At 44.6% G+C, this 22,964-nt stretch overlaps 1 protein-coding gene and 1 long non-coding RNA gene across 2 annotated transcripts in view; both read left to right on the forward strand.

Moving 5' to 3' along the window:
* Nucleotides 1-20,904, forward strand: part of LOC113969410 — a 35,887-nt gene extending 14,983 nt beyond the window's left edge. The window contains exons 2-3 of the long non-coding RNA XR_003534850.1: nt 9,016-9,113; nt 20,874-20,904. This is a non-coding gene — a long non-coding RNA (uncharacterized LOC113969410). The remainder of the gene's footprint in view (nt 1-9,015; nt 9,114-20,873) is intronic.
* A 925-nt stretch (nt 20,905-21,829) lies between these two features.
* Nucleotides 21,830-22,964, forward strand: part of VMA21 (VMA21, vacuolar ATPase assembly factor) — a 6,180-nt gene continuing 5,045 nt past the window's right edge. The window contains exons 1-2 of the mRNA XM_027687093.1: nt 21,830-21,868; nt 22,494-22,657. Of these exons, the coding sequence (XP_027542894.1) occupies nt 21,830-21,868; nt 22,494-22,657 (203 nt within the window). The remainder of the gene's footprint in view (nt 21,869-22,493; nt 22,658-22,964) is intronic.

Below are 22,964 nucleotides of genomic sequence, written 5' to 3' on the forward strand. Positions count from 1 at the left end.
CTTGGCCCTTTCTCTCTGTAGTGAGAGGTAGAGGTACAAGCCCAGTGAAGCCTTCCTGGTTATCTGCCTTTCTGGTTCGTGGGCATCTGGAGCAAGTTCAGCTGCAAAGAGATAGATGGACCATGGAGATCTTGTAGTTCAACTTGAGATTGTCATTCAGAAGTAGTGGGGTAATTATCTTTCTAAATCTGTGTGTTTTGACAACGCAGAAAACAATTTAGAGTCAAACAGGGGTCATTGACTTGTTTTGTTCTTGTTCTAGAATGACAAAATGTGAATTATTACACCATCAGTGTGCGAGGGTTGATGATAAGCAGAGAAATGTGTCAAGTCTCTGTCCTGCCCGGAATGAAGACTTCACCTTTATGTGCTCTGGGTTCAGTTTGTTGAAATACAGCAGGGAGCATGAAAAGCAAATAGGAGCTCTGTGCTAGGTGTGCTTGCAAAGAGACAGGTGGAAACCAAAATTCAGGTGAAGGAATCACTGAACGAGCTCAGCATGTGAAGAGGCTGGTTGCTTTGCTGAAGGATGGTAGGTGACAGAAGAGGTGAGAGAACAAGGGTGCCTGAACAGGGCCAGCAATTGATTTGGCTGTAGAAAGTGTGTTTGCAAAGGCTAATCTCTGAAAATAATTGGCATGACCAAATCCATCTCTTAATTCATGTACAGTCAGGCTACTGCCTAGTATATCCTGCCCATCTCACTTAACATCCAAGAGCTAGCAGCAGTTTGTGCCAGGAATATGGGATGACTCATTTGAGCTGTTTTGTTTGAAGAAATCAGGTCTCTTTTTGCACTGGTTATTCTGAAGCCTTTGTCTCTCTCACTGAGAAGAACAAAGTATGCCCAGAAGATGTGGAAGGATTTTTTTTTCAATATGCAAATAATGTCCTTCACTAAGTTTATTCTTTGTCTAAGTAGAGGTGAAGGGTGCCCTCCATGCTTTGACAAAAGGTGGTACAGCACATGCACACCAGGCAAGAAGTTGTTCTTAGGCTGCCTATGGCTGTCACCTAATTTAGCATCACAGGATAGTTGAGGCGAGCAGGCAGCTCTGGAGATGGGACAGTCCAGCCCTGCTTGGAGCAGAACCAGCTAGAGCAGGCTGTCCTGTGGGTTTTGAGTATGTCCAAGGTCAGAGTCCACAACTTCTCTGGGCAACCTGTTCTTGTGTTTGACTACACTCACAGTAAAAACAAACAAACAAAAAGCTTTAACTTTTAAACAAAACTGCCTGTATTTGGGTTTTGTCCTGTCACTGTGCCCAGAGGAGTCCATGGAGCAGAGTTCTTTGCTGTCACTCCATCAGGTGTAAGATCCCCATGGAGGCATCTCAAGCCTGAATATATTTTTATCTTTTCCAGAATATAGGATTCAGCTGCCAAACTTGTAGAAGCACAGATTGTTATATCCATCTTTTCCCCTCTCATCCCCCAACACCACATTTTTATTGGTCTGTTCTTGCCAGCTGTTGCTCTATTTGCTATCACCCTCTTCCAGAGGACTGGATGTTTTTCCTGGATGGCAGTCAGCCTCCTGTGCCCTTCACATCATCCTCTTTCCTGTGGCATGTATGCTCCTGGACTGAAGGGTGATAGTGGTTTCGTGGTCAGCTTGAAATTAAATACCCAAAAGCTGGACAGACCTTGGGCCAGGAATGGAGTTTTTTTCCTGAGGAGAAAAAGGAGATAAACTTGACCTCCCCTAGTACATATGTTCAGTAAGGCAGCAGCTGTAGAGCTGCCAAGAGGAACCCAGGAGAAAAGTGAAATGTGTGGCTTTGGGGTTTTTTTCTCTGTTTTCCAATAGAAGGAGGCATTCTTCATCTAGCACAGTAAACTACTAAGCCTCTAGGTCATAAAAAAATTAAATAGTTTAAATAGTAAAATAATAATTTTAAACCAGGCACAGAGTTGCCATTGCAGCTCTGCTCCCCCAAGAGCTCTGTGTGTGCTCTGGAGCTGGTGCTTGCAGAACTCCATTATTCCTGACAAGTGCTCAAAGCAGGAATTGGCCCTTGAAAAGAGTCGTGGAAAATAATTCCAGAGCTGGCAGGCTCAGCCAAACAGGATGGGCTCCTTCCAGGCTGAACCCTGCGAGTAGGTGGGGCTGGGGACCAGCTGGAGATATTGTCCAGTTTCTGTAACCAAGTGTGTTCATCCATATCTCTCAAATAAGAGGAGTACTGGTTCACAGCTCCCATGTCCTCAACAGCTACTTTTCCTGCTGGGATCAGAGAGAGAAAGCAGGCAGAGGTTCAGGGCTTCGCAATTATGTTCCTTTAGAGCCGCAGAATCTTTATTTAGACAAGGAGCTGAGAAGCAGAACCTGAAAATAAACAGGTTTTATCCTTTCGTATCTGATTATTTATTTTTTCCCTCAGAAACAAACATTAATTCTTACATGTAAATACCAACGTTTCCTTCAAAAAACTTCCAGCAGAGGTCTGAAATAGTTGTGTCTCTCCAGAAAGTCACATTATTTGAATAATTCCTGCTTCAGACAGGCACTTAGGAAACAAAGTTGTCTGTGAGTAAAGCATTCCCTTTTTTGCAGTGAAGAAAGCAGTACTTTGAAGATTATAACTCTCAAAGATTCATGGTTTTTACAGCTGTGCTTATGCTGCATTTATATTTCTACTGGAAATGACAATTTCGTGTTTAAGGAGTTGTCAAACTGTTTTTCTATTGACTGAAATGTTGATGTTGCAAGTTGCATAGAGCAAGTGGGAAACTCTAACCCCAGGATAGCTAGCAAAGTTTTAATACATGTTGTGGGGTGGGGAAAAGTGTAAAATTTCATAATTGTTTTGTAAATCAAAATTCCTTCCCCGAAGCCCTTCCCCATTTCAGCAACTGCTCTGAATTTATCTGTTTTGGGAATTTTGTAATAGTTTGAAACATCTCTCTCTGATCCTGTACCATCAAGCATGCTGATCTGATTTTTGGTTTATTAGCTTAAAATGTCTTATAGATCTGTGTCTTTATTTCCTTGCAAGTCAGGCTGGAACCCCGAAGTTTCTCTTTCCACGTTTGTGGCTGTTATAACCAAAAAGAAATAAATTTTGCCCAGTCTAACAGCCGTGACCTTTTCAATCTCAAGGGCTTGTACTGAATTCCATCTGAGTTAGCAATTTTTCCTCCAGCACCCAGAAAAAACTCTCTGCCCTATGAATAACTTTAACAAATGCAAAAACTGGTCGCTAATCAGTCACAGAAATGTCTGCATTTGGTGAGATTTGTTAAGCTGGTGGCTCTCAACATGTGCATTGCTGCCAAAGGGCACCTGGGAAGGAGGTAAACTGGTATTTGCAACCAGGCTGTTCTGCCACAGGAACATCTAGGGCGAGGAGTTGATCTGATCAGTAGAGCTTAAGCAGCACTTAATTTGTTGCTATTGACCTTCCATCAGAGGCACCAGACGCTGTGATCAAACACCAGGCTGTTCGACCAAGATTAAAGGTGCCTACTTCTAATTTCCTTTGCTAATAACATGGCCAAACTTGTTGTGGTGGACAAAACACCCACACGCTGTGAGGGAAGAAGGCATGAGAGGACAGTGAGGTGGACTGAGAGCTGGCAGATCCCAGAGGGTCCTAATCAGGGCCACAGGATCTGGCTGGGGGCCTGTCACTAGTGGTGTCCCCCAAGGTTCAATACTTTTCTGTGCAGGTGACCGTGCACTGGAACAGGCTGTCCCGAGAGGGTGTGGAGTCTCCCTCACTGGAGTTACTCCACAATCATCTGGAGGCAATTCTGTGCAATGTGCTCTGGGATGACCCTGCTTGAGCAGGGAGATTGGATCAGATGACGTACTGCAGCCCCTTCCAACCTGACCCATTCTGTGATTCTGTGGCTGGACATGACTCAACTTGCACCCTGTGAGGTCTGGGAGAAAGCTATTTTCTGCAGAGCTTGGCTTGTACCAGGATAACTGGGAAGTGGACTGGAGAGCAAGGGGTAGCTGAACCACTGTTTGGCTGGTGGGCAGTTAGTCTGACAGGGGGAGATGAAGCCGGTAGAGATACCCCCTCTGTCCTAAGCAGGCTGAGACACTCTGTGTTTGTTTTTGTAGCCTTACACAGGAAAAAAAGACTAGTTATTGTGAGAAACGTGCCATATGTTATTGCATATGGCTGAAACATCTGCATATGTAACCAAGGATCTGATATATGTGATGAGTTTCTGTTACAAATCTAACAGTGAAGGAGTTATCTTTTGGAAATTTTTTATTCATTTTTTTTAAACTATCTCTAAGGCTCTTTGAGGGAAGTCAACCTTGGCTTCATCTTCATGGGATTTCATAAAACCTACAGGGACCAGTACACATAGACTGTACAGATGTTTTCACACCTTCAATCATGCTTTTTGTCCCTCGGTGCTTCCTATGACTCATAAAAGTAGTACAAGATAAAGAAATCACGATGTACTGCGCATCCAGTGGTGGCACTGTTAAGGTAAAGAATTTAATAGAGTTACAAAAATAAGCTGGACAACAACAAAATCTGTAGTTATAGCAGTTCAGATGAAATGGGATAAAGAAAACTGCTCTCATGCTTACAGATGTCACTGATAGCCCAGCTGACTAGTTAACCCAAAACATCCAAGACCAGTGGTCACAGGAGATCTGTTCATTGTGTATGTAAATCCTTCTATTTTCCCCAAAGCTACAGTGTCTTTATCAAGAAGGAGCTTATAAAACACTGGTTTTGTGTTGTGTTCATACAGCACCCAGCACAAGGGAATCTCCTGTTCTGGCAAAAGTTGTTAGACTAGAATGGTTAGTAAAAATACGACATATCAGGAAATAAACTGATATTTGTCTAATTTCCCACTAAGCTAGGGAGATGCCATGGGGATCTGAGGGATAAAGTGCTTCTCCTGGCTGGAGAGATAGATGGAGCTTTTCATGTGAAAGCAAAAAGTTCCTGCTCATTCAGTTGTATTTGTGGTGCAAAATTCTCAATCACATGTAAATTCCCCTGAACTTTTAAGTCAGAAGTCATAGATTCACGGAATTGTTTAGATTGGAAAAGAGCTCTAGGATGATTGAGCCCAACTCTTAACCCAGCATTGCCACACTCATCACTAAACCATGTCCCTAAGTGCCACATCCCCAAGTCTGTGGATCTTGGTTGTTTCCACCTTTCAGGAGCAGCTTTGTGGGTTTTAATCCCTTAAACTTGCGGGGTTTGTACTTGCTCCAGGGAAGTGCCTGCTGTGCTGTGGGCTCAGCCGGGCAAAGGGGTGGCAAGGAGACTGGGGGAATTGCCAGGCACTTCTGAAGTACTCCACTCATACAAGTCCCTGCCCATCAAAGAGTTGCCTGCCCATCCAGGCATCGCTCACAAACCTCTCCAAATAACTGCATAGTTTCAAGACAGCTATAATTGGGTGTAATAAATGCTATCATAATGAAATCTCCTCATAATGGGAATACTTGCTCCTTAATTCAGTATTAAAATGATCTATTTCAATATTGAATCAACACTTTAGAAAAATCAATGAAAAATACATTGTAAAGCTATCTGATTTGTGGATGATCTTGAGTGAAAACCATTGATAAATGAGAGAAAAGACCCCAGACTGAAGCACTGTGCTTCAAAATAACACAAAGTAAGAAATAATATATCATCAGTTTATTCAGTATTGCTTCCAACCTGCTCTTATATGTCAGAGATATGAGAACATATGATTCCTACAGAAGGTTTCTTGGATGGCAAAAATTCCTAGATACTACTTGAATTATGTTCCAATAGCTCAGCATTTGTGGAAGGTGTCATCTAATTAAACCAGAATTTTAAAGTACCAGACAGCATGAAGACCAGTAATAAGAGAGCAAGATCCATCTGTATTACAGATGGGATGTGCAACTCTAATAGTATGGCTTCAGGCAATGTTTAATTGAGTAGTTAAATTATCTTTTCCAGACGGGAAAATAAATTACTGCTCATCTCTCCAATTTATTTTAGCTTCTCCACATTCTGTTTCCTGAGGGAGTGCTGAGGGAGTATGGGACATCCCCAGATATGCCTGGGATGATTTATTCTCCCCATGCACCATAATTCCCCCTTCAAGGAGGATGTCTTGTATGCATGTGGAAGTCGGTGTGTACGTAACTGGCTCTATTCTCCTCTTTTCTTGCAAGGAATATCTGCTTAATCACTGTGGTGCTAATCACAGCTATAGGTTACGTGTGTGTGTGGTTTTATACATACTCTTTTTGAAAATGCAGGAGAGAAAATTACTGGTTCAGCATCCTTCAGTCAAATCAGGAGCGCGTGTCTCGTTGGAGCTGCGCAGTTTGCCCAAGAAGCTTTCCCAAGCTTTGTGACACTCTGAAAATCTTCACTTTGACTCACAGCATTTTGTAGTGTGGGATTATTTAGGGGAATTGTGTCAAATTCCAGACTATTATTCCTCAGTTGCCCAAACTCAGTCAAATGCATGATACTCTGTGTGGTACGTGGGAGCAGAACTTAAAATGCTGGAAATTTTCAGTTAATTAAGTATTGGATCCACAGGATTACAGATCTCCAGTTGGATGAACACTCTCCATGGTCAAGGGTCTGCATATGAGAGTAGCTACATGAGTGTGTGCTAACTCCTGTTTATGCTGGCTACAGGGGCACAGCTGGTATTCAAACTGGGATGAAATCTTCTGCTCCAAAGTCACTCCTTGGAAAGCCTTGAGCAGATTTGAGTTGGCTGGTTGGGTTGGTACCTGGCCACTGGGTTGTGTTGTGTGACTGGGGTGTTTTTGATTGAGCTAAAAACAAATGTCTCACATCTTGCAGAACCACAGCCTGAATCCCCCATGATTTCTGAATATTTGTGAATGTAATAACAGACCTCTGTGTGTGGCAGACAGCTAGACGCAGTCTGCCCACTTCCAAACAAAGTGAAAGCAAGTCATGACTTGCTTTCCAGTTGGCCACATCCCAGCCATAGGTCTTGATGGTGGTCTAGATGAGATAACCATGTTCTCTTTGTGTGGCCTTAAATTCTGCCAAAATTCTGGGGGACAGAGGGTGAAGTAGTTTTTAAAGCACTTAGGGAGGAAAGGGTCTGTAGTAGTGCAGCAACAAGGGCACAGCTCCCTGGGACAGAACGGGTTCATCTGCTAAAGGGAATATCCCTCTGCAAGCCCCAGTATTTTGGGAGCTGGGAGTTACATAGCCCTTCCACCTGGGATGGAAAGGATGGGTGTCCCTACAATGACAATTTAATTTTTAAAAGGAGGGAGCACAGGAACTTTCTGCCTGGAACATAAATTTAGTACACATAGTTTCTGAAAGGACTTTACTAGCCAACTTCTTTTCGATAAGCCTCTATCTCCTAGACCAGTCTAAGTTAGGCCTTTCAAGCAGACAGCCCTGAGGCACTGCTCTGTGTCAGGATCAGGACTTTAAGGGTGTCTGGCACAGTAAGGATGCAAAGCTTGTTCTGCACTCAGGATTATATATAGGAAGGAAAGTATGCTTCCTCAAACTGCTTGCTGCTCTGCAGCTGTGTGTACCCTTTCAGAGGTTATTATAACCCAGAAGGAGCACTGAATTTGCACTTACACTGCTGCTGGCACCTCAACTAGTTCATTGAGAAATAGCACTCACGCTCCTGCTGCGGTGTGATGACTATTCCAGGGTCACCATGATCCTTGAGTCTCAACATCTCAAAGTATGCAAAGTATATCTGTCTTCAAGGGAAACTAGTTGCTATTTGTGATTCAGACAGGGTTCAGCTCCTTGGGCTGCTCAAGGAGAAGATGAGTGAAGGTCGCGGACCTTTGTGCTGGTGCTGATGGCCACCCTGGGGCTCCCTGCAGGGCATGGCCAGGCCTCCTGGGCTCCACCGACCTCCTGTCACTCTGCAGGAGCCATGCTTGAAGGGATTGGTGCACTGCACATCAACCCAGACAGGCACTGGCCCAAGTATGGGGCATGTGCAGCTCTCCAAGGGGAGAATGCCAGACATGAAGCAGCTGGCTGAGGCTCCTGTGACACTACCACACAGTCAGGGTGCTTGCAGCTGAGCCTTCCCCACTGCTGCAGTGACTTTTTCCACATGGAGCATCACTAGTTGTCTTTGAATACCTGAATCTGTCTTCTGTCAGTTGTGCCCAGTACCAAAACCAACTGCACAGTGCTGAGTTGCTGTTTGCTGCCCGGCCACCCAATCCATCCACTTCCCACTGGCTGGGGGTTTGACCCTCCTCTGAGCCCACTAATCTTGGGTGATGACCTAGAGTTTCTCAGGGCCAAAACACCACCAAAAAAAGCAGTGTGCCTTTTTAGTAGGTCCACACCCAGGGCATTGCTTCTCTGTGCCTGCTCCTCACTGTCCCCAGTTTAGTTCTGGCACCCCAACTTTAGCTCTTCTTGTCACCGTGCTGTCTCACACCCCAAGTGAGAACGAGAGCGATGCTTCAGTTCACACCCCCTGCCTTGTGAGTGACCCTTCAAAGAAATCCATATAGCGACACAAGTGATTTTTATTGAGTCGTAGGACTGTATTTTATGCTCTGAAGGAGCATTTACTTCATATAAAGGCTTTGACGTTTTTATAGAAGTGGCTATAACTGTGTTATTTCATACAAAGAAGAATTTATTAAGCCTGGATCTGAATCTCCTTTTTATGTTATGCAAACGACTAATAACAACCCTTCTTCATTACCAGCTCAGTGCTCGGGCCAGGGCTATTAAATCCCCCCTTCCTTCAGTCTGCATCTATCAGGCTGCCACATTAGGTTGCAACATCATCAGAATTCATAAAACCAGCCCAGACTTGTACTGGGATTCGAGGCAGCAAAATTAAAACCTGAGTTGCAGAACACAGTGTTTCTTTGGCTGTTGTTGAGGTATTTGGGGGCACGGTGTGTTGACTGAGGCATGACAACACCTTCATCACTTGTGATTATAAAAAATTTCACAATCACCATATAGTAAGGAAAAAAATAAAAGTTCATTTCTCTTAGAGTTCTGCTCAGATTATACATCCTGCTTTTTGTATTTTCAGGAGTGGTTTCCACTGTGTACCATCCAGACGTGCAATCTTCCTCTCCAACACTGCTACTCCTTTCTCTGCTCTTGTCCTGGAGGTGGCTACAGGGGAGGGTATGTGACACTTGGAAGGGCTACTGGGATGTGCCTGGGAAGACTCCACTGCATTCTGGGTGATCTTTAGACCTTCACACTTGTAAGACTAATCTCAGTTCTCTGAAAAATCTTTCAGTGGGTTGGAGATTTGCTTGGGGATTGTGTGATACACTAGAAGTTTAAAAGCAATAAGGACTTTACCTCACGTAAAGTCAACAGAACAGAAAAGTGCTTGAGAGAATAGCCATCCTGGGCTCATCTGTGGCTGGATATTTGGAGACAGTCCCCCAGGAGTCAGGCGTGAATTGAACTTAAACGGTCTATCCCGAAAGAAAAGCCCATGTCTCCTCAGTCTGGGATGACCACCCCACCCCTGTCTGGGTAAATGAGCTGAGGACAAGAGTTGTTTCTCTGGCTTCTTTCTGTTCTGAAAATACAGCTGAATTGAGTCCTGTAGGTGAGAAAAGCAGAGGAAGACCTTTTTTTGTGGATGTGGATAGGATTTTGTGTGGGCTAAACACCAACTGTTCAGCATCTTTTGTGGATGGATCCAGCCCAACTGATCTGAAGTGGCATGTGCTGAGCAAAAAAATACATATCTGAGGGAGTTTCTGGCCATCATCTTATGGAAGAAAGGGAGAAGAAAAAGGCATTCCTGTGAGTTTCATTTTCTTAGCAGGGGAAAGTCAGTGCTCTTGCTAGAGCAATTCCAGGAGCTGTAATTATGCTTTTGTGTATCAAAGGAGAAGGGTGTTTACACCCGACCTCGTCTCTGGGTAGATGAGATGTTCTGTCTTGGGAAATTGTCACCTTCAGGCTGGCTGCTCTCACACAGCTAATGCAGAGCACAATTTTCCCCTGCAGTGTAGTTGTAGCAACCTGCCAATGTTCACCCAAGGCAACACCAGTTTTCCCTGCTTTCATGGCCTGTAGGTCAGACTCTGGCCTGACAGAGAGTGCTAATGCAGATTCTTCAGAGCTCAGTCTGTGACTTCCATTATATAGCATTAACTCCATAAAAAAAGAAATGTGTTAGTATTCCAGCAAAACACAGACATAATTTAGATACAGGATAATTACCTGTAGTGAAGCTTGGATTGATGTGAGCATCAATCTGCTCTTTCTGAATTCATGTCCAGCCTTTCATTGGCACTCCTGGGCATGCCCCAGGTCTGTTGCAGAAATGGTTGTGCCAAACACCCACGGTCCCAGTGCAAGGACAGCCATGGACTGGGGGCTCTGCTGGCAGCTGGGTCCTCAAAGGTGCTGCTGTGGTTTGGGTAAGATACCCAAACACAGGGTTTGGGTATCTTACAGTTCACTGATGAGCAGAGCAGGTAAGGAAGACAAAGCTTCAGTCTAAAAATGAAAAATAGATGCCGGATTATAAAATATTATGCAATTAAATGAACATATTTTTTCCCATGTAATAGCCAGAAATAAACTTCTTTGATTATGGCTCAGCTACCTTTCCCCCTCTACTAAAATAATTTCGGAAAAGTGCAGCCTGTTTCTAGAAACAGCTTTAAAACAGGGGGTTTAATGAAACAGAGTTAGACAAAACCCCAGACCCAGTCATCCTTCCTACCCAGGGCTGCCAGACGTTCACGGCCCCCCAAGCCTGATCTGGGGGCTCAGCACAGCGATGCTGAGCAGAGGAACCCGCAGCCCGGGGGGTCGCGGACACGGGTGGGTGGGTGGGATGGTGCCGGGTGGGCTCCTCGGCGGCGGGTGCTCATTCCCTGCTGCGCAGCTCCATCTAGGGGCTGCTGCCTGCCCGGGACCCGGGAGCAGCCGGAGCCCAGCATCTCCCGGGCAGGATTCCGGGAAAGGGTTGCTCCGGGAAGGGGAATGCCGTGGCTGCAGGAGCCCCAGAGTGTGCCAGCTCCGGAGCTGCCTCCAGCCCTGCTCGGGGGTACGGGAGCGAGAAGGATTTTGTTATCTAACGTGCTGCAGCCCTGGCATCGGCAGGATTTGAGCCTGGGAAGCACAAACAGGATGCAGTGATTTGGACAGGCAGAGGTGACTTCTCTTTGCAATGGCACTGGATACATTGCTCAGGCTCTTAGAAGCAACCCCTCTTTCCATCAGGTCTCTTCTCAAGCCTAATCTATATAAATTTCTTCACTAAAAGGGTGGTCAAGCATTAGAAAAGGCTCCCCAGGCAAGTGGTAGAATCATCATCCCTGGAAGTGTTCAAAAAACCTGTGGATGTGGTGCTTGTGAACAGGGTTCAGTTGTGGACCTGTCACTGTTATGCTAATGATTGGACTCGATGATCTTGGAGGGGAAGTTTCTGGTATGGTTTTCTTTGTTGTACTATGTAGAAAGGACTTTAATGAGGACCAGGTCTGAGGTTCTCTGAGGAGAACCTTGTTTTTCAGCTCCTCAGGAAGCTCTGTATCCCTCATGTCCCATGAAGCTGCTCGGGGGGGGAGGAAAACAGATGATTATCAATGTTGGGCTCTGGGGAGGAATGGGACATTTGAGCCTTTACAGGTGCCAGGAAGGGAAAGAAAAAGCAAACCCATGGCATTATGCATTTCCCTTTATAGGAGAAATAAACCCTAAAAATGTGCAGATTCTGAATGTCTAATGTAGGGAAAGGGCTGGGGAAGTCCAACTGTGAGCCAAGTCACTCTGCTCCAGGCTTACTGGAGAGCTGGTGGGTGGTAATATGACCAAGGACTAATTGCCTTCAAATAATTGGAAAACCAGCTCCAGAGCAGCTACAGCTGACAGGGAACCTGCTAGCTCTATCTGAAGCAGCGAGAGCCTGCACATAAAGTCAAGATTCGTAAGGATTTGCTAGTTAATGTTGCCAGAGGAAAAATCGCAGTTATGCCATAGCAGTGAAAGGAACACCCTAATCCTTAACTGAGTTTACTGACAACCACAGTTACATCACACTTATCCATTTTTCAGTGTATTAGGTTAATTTTGAGGGGGTCCTTCTAAACTGAAGAAGAATTGGCCAGAAAATAGGACCTTTTCTCTTCTGTATGCAACAGTCACCACGTCTTAACATAAGGTTTCATTAAAGGCCAAATTCCTATCAGTCTCAGCAGAAAGAGTAACAAGCAAAGGAAAGACCAGCAAGCCAAAACACCTTGTTGCAAGAAAGAGGCAGGGAGATTGAATGAAATGTGATTATTTGTTTAGAAAGTAATTGCTTTATCATTAGTAGATGTCAGTGAAACAGAAACATTCATCACCAGCCTGGAGCTACCACTGAGCTAATGTTCACATTCCCATGCCCTGTACGCCATGTACTGAGTGCGCTGTTCGCTGCAGCCAGATCAGTTGTGGATGAAGGAGAGAAAGGGTATAGCAGTCCTTTGGTGTCCTGGTGAAAGGCCTGACAAGGTAAAGGGGTGTTTTCTTGTTTTCACATAGGTAGCAGAAGTGTGTGCCTGTCATGGGGCAGAGACATGAGGTAATGGAAAGTTACGACAGTGGAAAGCAAATAGAATCCTGCCCAAGCTCCTGCACCTCCAGGTCCTCTAAGTCTCCCTGTTCTTCAGCAGCTTGTCAAAACACACAGGTCTCTACATGCAAAACAATTACAGAGGAGCACTGATGTGTTTGCCTGTGTGCTGAAAAGACTAGAGGTAATGAGAAGCCTTCACCTGAAAGGAGGGGCCATCATGTCGAAAGGAAAGGTTGAGAAATACTGGCCTCTGCAGCACACAGGGTGCTTTACCCCCTTCACATCTCCCCATGACTGCATCCTGTCCAGCCAAGGTCTGTGGAGCATGGTCCTTCACTGCCTGCTGGAGAGCTGCTCCAAAGATCCCTATCTGTCTCTGTGTTCACCAAGGGGTCTCCAGTGGCAGGCTTGAGTATTTTGTTTTTTCTGTGCTACTGTATGTAGAAAATCAGAAGAAATTAAGTCTAAATCCTGACACCCTCTGAGAGCTTAAGCTGTTTCCCAACGTGAGTTTTAAAGGCTGTGACTCGTGTCCCTGGTGAGGTCTCGGAGGAGTTGTGGTGGCTCCACATGTCTAGGGAGAGGATCACCAGTTCTGGTGTGCAGAGGAAGTGGTGACTTTCTCCCCTCTTTTTGATATCTCCAGAGCTCCAGATTTTCATATCCCATACCTCTTCTGCGGTTAAAAAACAAACAGACACATATTTGCATTTTTGAGGTGTAGAAACAAACCATCCTCATAGATATTTGACTGCACAGTTGTGCAGTGACACATTCTGTGCTTGCCTTTTTCCTGGAGCAGAGCGAGCATGTGTGCTTTGGTTTAGACAAAGCATTTCACTGAGAGACTTCACTGAGAGCAAGGACATGCTGTTGATTCACTCTGCAGCATCTCCTGGTGACTTGCTCCTCCTTGTGCCTAACAGGAAAGCTGGGTAAAGAGAATAGCCTGACTTGCACCTCTCCATCCTTCTTGGTGGAGAAAATATGAAGTGTCCTACTCAGTAAATTAAATACATGCATTCATGGTGCCTTTGAGAAGTGTTCATTCACCTGAAAGCTGAACTCAGGCTCTGGCTGGATTTATAAATGTCTTTTGGGTGAGTACAGGATCCAAACAAATAACTCCTGTCTCTGTAGCTGACCTTGGAGAATTTTATTAGCTAATTAAGGTGCCAAATGCAAAGGACAGAACTGAAGCCACAGTGTCAGTTAACATTTAGTTACTCTGTTAATTGAGTTGAGGAAATCTGGATTACATCATAAGCTGCTGGCATCCTGTATGGCTATTAGAATATTACAGTTCATTTTACTGGGGAATGCAAATAGCATCACTGTCATACTGAAGGATGGCTTAGCATGTAACAGGATGGTGGAAAAGCTTGTAATTTTATAAAAGTTTATAAATTTTGGTGTGTGGATGGCCTAGTGAGCTGGATCTCTGCAATGCTTTCCAGGACACAGGATGAACAGGGACTATTTTTTGTGTCATTGCAATGAAAATAACATAGAGATTCTCTGGAGCAGGGAGAAGGGAAAGCAATTTTCATGTAATTGATGTTGTGAAGCTTATCAGAAATTCTTCACTTTTAGGACTGTTTCAACAATGAAATGACAGGTTTTAAATCCTCCCACACAATGCAGTCATATAGTAATAACACTAATTGTTGTGATACAGTATTATTTACTCCCAAGCACTGTCTTTTTTATCGCTGGTTTAAAGTACATGTGTCTGTACGTGTTTGTATCTATCAATCTTCTGTCTAAACCAAATCTCTCTGCTTAGCTTTTGAGAGTCCTGTGGGTCCCCTGCATTCAGCCTGTGCCAGAATGTTGACTGGCAACAGCAGAGCTGCAGGTCAGCTGAAGGTGTTCTTTCTCCTCCTTTGGGAGTGGATACTTCCACCACAAAGCCAAAGGTTTTAGGGAGTGGAGAGATCCAGTAGTGTCTAGGAGAATCTGAAATCTGTATTTCTGACATTTTTTTGGGGAGCGTGGAGACAATTTTAATTCTTTTTCCTCTATGGTGATGCACGGAAACAATGTTCCCCAAAACGTGCTCTTTATTGGTCAGCCAAACAGCTTGATTTTTATTTTATCCTAATTCCCAGTGTGTCTGTCTACACAGTGTGGACACAGCTGGCTTGTGGATCTTACTTGGTAATACTATTTGTTTGAATTCTGGTGACTTCTCAAATGCACCAATGACTACTGCAAAGGCTGCTTTGAATACAGCAGCTGTTGTTTCCACCTTATCTTCTATGTTTTCCACCTGCAGACAAATATACAAAGCCCCTAACTTTATCTCACATATGCAAAATTATCTTCAAGGGCATCAACAGAAAACAGGGGCAAACAATAATTAAATACATGCATTTATCCCAGTTGCTTTATTTTTACTTACTTATCAGCAACACAGTAGTTTCAGGTAAAAAGTCCTCAGAAGACTGATTCCCTTTCATTAAAGGGAAAAGACATCTGTTTCATGCACATAACCATGACATGAAAAATGCAAGTTTAAGTCCCTCCTTTGCCTTGATCTGGACAAGTTTCTATGACTTGGGCAGGCTTTTTAGTATCAGATATGGAAATGGGGCTCCTAGAAGTATTTAGCTGAATTTTTGGGGGTTTGACTGCTCCACTAATAACCTCTTAAAGGTCTATAGTTTCTAGTGCCAGCTCCTTACAGCAACTGGACAAAAATTTCCCCAATTCTGGTTATAAAAAGATGGCAAGAGGTCTGCTAGGACATGATTAGGGCCAGAAAACTTTGATTTTGAATTAATTAATTAATTTTAAAGGAGTTTGGGACTTTGAGACCTAATCAAAATGAGGTCTTTATTTCATAAATTGTATTCTTTTCAGAACATATGTATTTCAGAACAGAGAATTTGCATTTATGTCCCTGAATGGGCTTACGGAGTACTTTTACCCCTGTACTGTCCTTTCAAGGACTTAATGTTAGTAGCAGGTGAAGTAATCATAATATTACACATCTGCCAAGAGAAGTAATTTTTTTGTTCACCATGTCACTTTTATAACTATCAGGTTTTTTTCAGGTATCCTTTTTAACTCTGTGGGGTTTTGGGTTTTTTCGTTTTGTTTCTCACACTGCGAGATGAAGGTAAAACACGGTCCAATTCCTTCTTGAAATGATGGTTCGAGATCCCGAGGGCCTGTGCTGCTTCAGCGCTCACCTGCAGGAAAGGGAAGGCTGCAATTCTGCTGCTGAGGGTATCTTTTGAAGGAAAAGGTCTGTCATCCCAGAGCTAGTAGGCATAAAGTATTACAGTTCCCATTGCACAAAACAACAGCCTTTTTATGAGCAGACATTATTCAAGCCATAAAACCCGTGCATGTTTCCGTCCTCTGTTAAATGTGTCTCTAGATCTGTCCGGGGAACAACTGCTTTTCCAGTTTATTTGTACGGGTGGAGTTGAGGAACACATTTAATGTTTGTTGCACAGTCCCCTGCTATTCAGACATGGATTGCTCTTTCCCTACTGCTCCCAGTGCACTGCAGCCCTGGCCACATCTGTCCCAGCATGGAGCTGAGTGAGCCAAGCCCAAAACATGCTCTGATGGTACAAGGTATTGCCTGGTTGCATTTCCTCTACTCACCATCTTTCTTCCAGTGGTGCCTGTGAATTCAGCAGGAGAACAGGGTTTTTCTGTGTCACCTGCTGGGACTCAGTGCTGCCCAGCTGTCCCCACTTGGTGCCTGCAGAGCGTTGGTTGCCACAGGAAAACCCACTCCAGGAGCAAGCTGGCAAAGATGTAGTGGGGATGATGGCAGGTAGAGTTCATGCCTGTGCCTCAGCCCTAATTGGTTTTCTAGTATAGGTGCAGCTAAATTCCTTCGAGAATCAGACAAGGAAGATAAAAACCTAACACGGAATAAATGCAGAAGACCCCACACACTCCTAAATGAATGGTTTTAGTGCTTCTGTGTTTGGATATAAAAGTAGAAATGCTTCCAGTTTTCTATGGTTTTTATGGGCACTTAGAGCAGCCCAATTGTTCTGTACTTGCTGAATATTTTTTTCTTGGAAAATTTCTAGTGTTAACTAAAAATTTATCTCCTCTTTGTGACTAAACCTTTTAGCAAAGGTGGACAGTGTTTGTGGTCTGCCCTAGCTAAACAATACTGTGTCATATTAATTGGATGTGAATTTTTTGCACACATGATCATGCTACAACCAAGGAATAAATTTTCATCAAATGAACAGGTAGAACTTCTCTAAATTTAATTGTTGTTGGTATTTTACTGTTTTATCCTGATATAGTGGCAAATAAACTGTAGAATTATCCACCTCACCACTCCTGCATTTTCCTGCCCCAGAAAAGAGAGTTACACTAATGGAAAAGGGATGTTGAGGTTTATTTAGTGCTAGAAGACAGTAACAGAAAAACTGAATGTTATGGAACTCCAAGTTGTAGACTTCAAAGTGAACACACCTGTTATGCTTTACTAGCTGGGTCCTGTGTTCTAGACAATGTCTAGTCCCTAGACAATAAATTAATTTCCTAGGAATTAATAACTCCTTATTATGATTGGTTAGCTACAAAAATCTGAAAAGTTTGACCTCTGCTATAAGTATAGGCACTGTCATGTCTCAGCAGTTGGGGGTAACAAGCTGAACATCATTAATCCATCCTTTGGAAGATCTTCTTTGTAGATAAGGCTTTGATCCACGACATTCTCCTTGAGATAAGAGGGAGTGCCTGAGTCTCTGCACAGTCACAGCCAGGTGCTGGTTTGATGTTGCCTGTGCTGGGGAGTGGAAACAACCACTCAGGTGAACAGTGCAATGAAAACAGTCCATGGAGCGGTGGAGTTACATCATGTCTGGGGAGCTCAAAGAACAGAAACTGCAGCCATGCAATGTAGGGAGTACACTTGAGTAAAGACCCTACTGGGGCTCCTGTCATGCCTTACCAATACTAAGATTTATTATATTTCAAGGGCTTTGTTGTGGTCTCTTTAGGTTGTTTCCTTTCATGTGTCGTATGTTCCTGTTAATGTCAAAGCTAGTTGTCATGGCAATTTTTAAATTGTTTAATAGGCTTTTTAAGTCTTCTAGAGTTTAAATCATACTGTACTGTATTGGGTTTGCACGGCAAAGGTTTTGTGGAGAAGGCTACAGGGTGAGAAGATACCAGAAGCTTCCCCTATGTCCAACAAAGCCAATGCCAGCCAGCTCCGAGATAACCTGCTACTGGTCAAGGCTAAGACCGTCAGAAACATCACCCCATAACTCTCCATCTTCCCAAAAACCTTTTGCACTTTCCAAAGCTAACTATAGCCCAAATAGCAGTGGGAAAGAGATATGTTTTCTGTGCTTTATACTAACACACACTACTTTTTGGAAAAGTACCGCCCCCCCCCCCAAAAAAAAAACCTGCAAAAGAATTCTACAACATCCACTCTATGGTCAGCACTGTTTGTCTGGGCAGAGGTATAGAATGTCTCATTCTGGTTTAATTGCATGTAACATGTAAAACTTTTACTACATTTGCCTAGAGTCTCGCCTGAAATTGGTAAATATTAGTTGACTTCTATCAGCTGTGGGAATGAAGCCTTTCCCACTCTGTTAATGTAGGTGCCTCAAGTATTTCACAATGCCTGTGGAAGGCAGCCACTTCATCAGTAGCCCAGTGTTTTCATTGCAGAATGACAGCAATAATAGCAGGAGGTGAAAATTACACTGTGAGACTTCTAAGCTCTATTAGCTAATAGGGATGTCTAAACTCTTTGCTCTAACTTACTCTGGAATGTGCAGTAACAGGTAATATATCCCTATAATGCTTAGATAAATGGCTTCTTTGCTAACCCAAGCAAGATATTACTGTGGTTGTATTTCTACAGCACCTGGGTGGGCAACTATGCAGCATGCTCTATACTTGCTGGGCTTTCAGCCTGGATTATCACAAAGAGTTTTAAACAGAGTCAGCCAATCCATTCATTTTACCTTTTGTTAAACTTACCTCTTTTTTTCTGGGGTGTAGAGGTTGACAGAACAGATAAATAGAGTATTTACAGTAATGCTGGAGTCAAGAACATGAAGAAACTGAAAGAGGAAGGGGTTGGTAGGAAAGCTAACATCTCTAATTAGATCAACAGAAAAAACCCACAGTGTTCTAGCACAGAAGTCCTCATTATTCAGCAAAAGAGACTTACAGTCCCTACAATTGTCTAAGCTCTATCAGATGGCATAATAAAAGACTTTATTGCTCCCTACAAATGCCAGGTCTCTTATATAGGAATTGTCCCACTACACTGCATATCCAGTCATAAACATTATATATCCTTCCCCCTAGCACAGCAAACCATGACTTGAAATAAAACGCTGTCTGACATCTTCCTGCTCTTCAACACCATCTCCTCTGGGGCTAAGCTCTAACCACGTACAAACACTTACTAATTGTAAGCAAGTGGATAACAGTTTCAAAGCTAAGGCTGCACCATACTACTTGCTTGCTGCTGGGAAACGTAATTTCAAAAGCCAGACCCTTGGATCACTTGGCACTTCTGCTAGACCAGGCCATGTAGCTGAGCTTGTTATTGGTTCCTGTAACTACAGTCAATTCCCCACTTCTGCTCCTTTTCTGGTCATCTTCCTTTCTGATATATTACCATGGAAACAAATCTTGAAAAAAGAAGTATTCACAAGCAGGTGGTTTTGTTTTTAGACACCATCTCTTCAGTTTTCACCTTTGCAACACTGCTCCTGTTGGGGGGATTCTCTTTCTCCAGCTGCCACTAGATGGTATTACTTCAGCAGGCACCTTCCCACCTGCTCTGCACCCTTGCTGAGACACAGACCACCAGAAAAGCAGGGGGTGGCTTTATTTTTTCTATTCTTCAAGCATCTTCTGGCAAATGTTGTTGAGGACAATGTCTTAGAAAAGCAGATATTTAGTCTCAGAATTGACAGCTTCTTGTGCTTGCAGCACAGTTTCTGCTTAAGGGCAAGTTTTATATTTGCTCTATAATCCAGAAGGTAAGACAGGTCTGTGGTCTGCCTGAAATTTCAGAATTCAGGTATCAAACCTGAAGCAAACAGACAAAACTTTGTATGCTCCGAGTCTTTTAAATAACTAACATGAAAATGCAAATGAAAAGCTTATTTTTCTCTCACAGTTGCAAAATTTTTCTAATGGTTTTGTATTTCCTTTCTGTGCTCACAAAAGAAAAGCAGTTGAACATGCAGGAAGTCATTCAGCAAAATTGTTATAAGTCTAGTAGATGAAAGCATTAGTGTGATAAGATATGAAGTAATTTTATATTAAAAGTTAATGACTTGGACTGTTCAGCCTTAGGAGATTCACTACTTTCTAATCCTTTATGCGCATCTTTATGGTAAGTTTATATGATGTGAAACTTATTCCACTTTTATGTTTCCATGTTTTGTTCTTTTCTTATTAAACTGACTTATGTCATTATTTTTCCTACTGGAGAAAAAACCAGGAAAGTCAATCCAGAAGTGGAAAGATCATCTAGCGATTAAATGTCCTCCACATCCACATTCATACTTTTTTAATCATACGATTTATATCTTAACTATAACTTAACTTCACTGATTTTTTTGATAAATTATTTTTATTCATTGAGAAATAAACTCAATTCATTGAGTAAACAAAACCTGCTCCCACAGGTTTGTGGAATTTTGTGAGTGGCTAGCTGGATTTTAAATAGACATTTTGAAGAACTAGTTGGAAGGTTTAAAGTAATGTTGCACAGAAAACCCTCCTTGCATCCCCATCCGAGTAGGGGCTACAAAAACCCCCCTTGTCCACACCAGCCCTCTTCTGTCCCCCTCATGCAAACTATCTTGCTTGCTGGCTCAGCTGGCAGTGGAATCAAACATGAGGAGGACTGTTCTATTTTAAAAGAGCATAAAATTGGTTGGTTTACAGTGAAAGTGTGACCACAAGAGCCAGACCTGACCCCATAAGCACTGAACTGCCTGAGCTGTGCTGCATCTTAGCGAGCAGGAAGGAGTCGCCAGCCGAGCTACGTTCATTGATGGGAAAAAATGCTTCTAACAAAATTCACCTTCTTTCTCACATATACTGGAGAAAACATAATTAAAGGCCTCGCTATGCAGAATCAGAGGGGTAGAAATCAAGCGGTGAAGACAATGTTGCTCCTTGCCTTCCACCTTTACACGCTACAGCTGCCAGTGCAATTTAGTGTCCGCTGCCTCTAGCCCAGGCAGAAGAAACTCACTCTGAGTAAGGTCTGAGAGACAAGCACACAGCAGGAACCACCAAGAACAAAGTGCTTGTTTCCTGATCTTACTGATTGCAAGGAAAACAACCCTCTCATATTTCTTCTCTTTCAGGACAGCAGGATGCCACGCTGGCCCAGAAGGGAAAGAAGAGGCCACTGTGCTGTGCCATGTGCTGTGTGGCACTGCAGCAAGAAGCAGGGCAGAGGCCACTGTGCTGGGCTGCAGAAATGCTGGATATCTGCACACTGCAGGAAAACATGAGGAAGGAGTCATGTGTGGAGTTAGTGACTCACACAATTAAGATTTGGCATGGCTGAGTGGCAAGATAGCAACATGGTTTTCCCATAAAAGGGGCAAATATGTTATTGCTGTGGTATATTAGATTTAATTAAATGGTAAGGTCAATTCAACTGCTTCCAGAGCTTTTGTTTGGAAGTTTGCAAGGCTTTGTTTCCTGTTAAAGCTGTTCATTGAGTATTACCAACTAGTTCCCCTGAAAATGAGACTGATTTCATAGCAGAGACTGTAACACTCTGGGCATCTGTCGAAAAGCTGTGTTCGAGTCCATTCCTTGGTGAGTATTTAAGCAGAGTAGCTTCAACAGGAACACGAATTAATAGCTTGAACAGAGTATCACCTTGGAAATGCTTACTGCCCACCAGGCTAGAGGAGAGTGAAATCTGCCTGAGTCCTTGTTCTCTCATTTGCAGCACCTGTTAGTTATTACCTGTTTCTCTCAGATTTTGACCAGAAGTTTTTTCTTTGTCTGGAGAAGGAATTTCGATTTAGTGCCAGGAGAGCAGGAAACTTTTAAATGAACAAACCCCCCTCCTAACAAGACAACATAGAGACGATTTGCAGTTTCCTTTTGGCAGATGCCTTAGCTCTGTGTTATTTCATTTATGGTGTTTTGTACTGGTGAGTTCATCAAAATGGGTTTTATTGGCTCCAAGACCACTGCCATCTGTGGGCAAGCCATGACCTTTAGCCAAGACATCTGATGGCAATTTTGCCGTGCACAGACACTCTCCATCTCCCTCAAGGAAAGCACCCATACAGTGGCACTGATGCGCTGCTGTTTCAAGCTGGCAGTGAACCTGCACAAGGTGGTTTTCTCTGTAGAGTCAACTCTGCTCAAGCCCAGCAGAAGCTGCTGCCATGGTCCAGACCCCAGGCTGCCCTCCATTGCTCCATTCCCTCTTCCCTCAGTCCCTCCATCTCTCCATCCCTCTGTCTCTGCATGCCTCCATCCTTCCATCCCTCCATCCTTTTGTCCCTCAGTCCCTCGATCCCTTCGTCCCTCCATCCATCCATCCCTTCATGCCTCCATCCCTTTGTCCCTCCTTCCCTCTGTCTCTTCACCCCTATATTGCTGTATCCCTGCCTCCCTCCATCCTTGCATCCCTTTGTCCCACCATCTCTCCCTCCCTCCACCCCTGCATCTTTCCATCTTTCCATCCCTCCATCCCTTCGTCTCTTCATCCCTTTGTTCCTCCGTCCCTCCATCTTTCCATCTCTCCATCCCTTAGTCCCTCCCTCCCTTCGTCTCTCCCTCCCTTCGTCCCTCCATCCCTCCATCTTTCCATCCCTCCATCCCTGCATCCCTCCATCCCTTCATCCTAGCATCCCTCGATCCCTCCATTCCTCCGTCCGTCCATCCGTCCACTCCTCCCTCCCTCATCCCTTCCCGGCGGGGTCCCCCCCGCTGCAGTTCCCACCTCCCACCGCTAGGCCGCGCCATCCCGGCGGTTGCTATGGCGACAGCGGCGCTGCCCCTCCGCGCAGGCGCGGCGGCTGCCGCGGGTGCTGAGGCGGTGCTGGGGCCGCGGCGGGGCCGCCATGGAGCGGTTCGGGCCCGGGCCTGTGAGCGCCGTGCCCGTGGCCGAGTTCAGGCCGTGAGTGCCGGGGCGGGCAGGGGGAGGGCCCGGCGGAGGGACAGCCGGGCGGCGGGATGCGGGAGGGCTGCGCGCTAGGCCGCGGCGGGCGGGAAGCGCGCCCGGCACCGCCGGGAGGCCTCCCGGGGGAACTGGGGAAGAGCGGCCGCGGGGCGGGAGCGGCTGGTGGAGGGGCTGCTGCGGGAGGAGGAGGAGGAGACCCCGGGTTTGCCTGGGCCTCCCCGAAACCCAGCGTGGAGGCTGCCGGGCCGCAGCGTACCGCTCCGAGCTAGGCTGAGCTCCGAGCTAGGCTGAGCTCCGAGCTAGG

This window comes from Neopelma chrysocephalum, unplaced genomic scaffold (genome assembly GCF_003984885.1).
Source record: "Neopelma chrysocephalum unplaced genomic scaffold, ASM398488v2 Primary Assembly neopelma1_73, whole genome shotgun sequence".
NCBI classification, from domain to species: domain Eukaryota; kingdom Metazoa; phylum Chordata; class Aves; order Passeriformes; family Pipridae; genus Neopelma; species Neopelma chrysocephalum.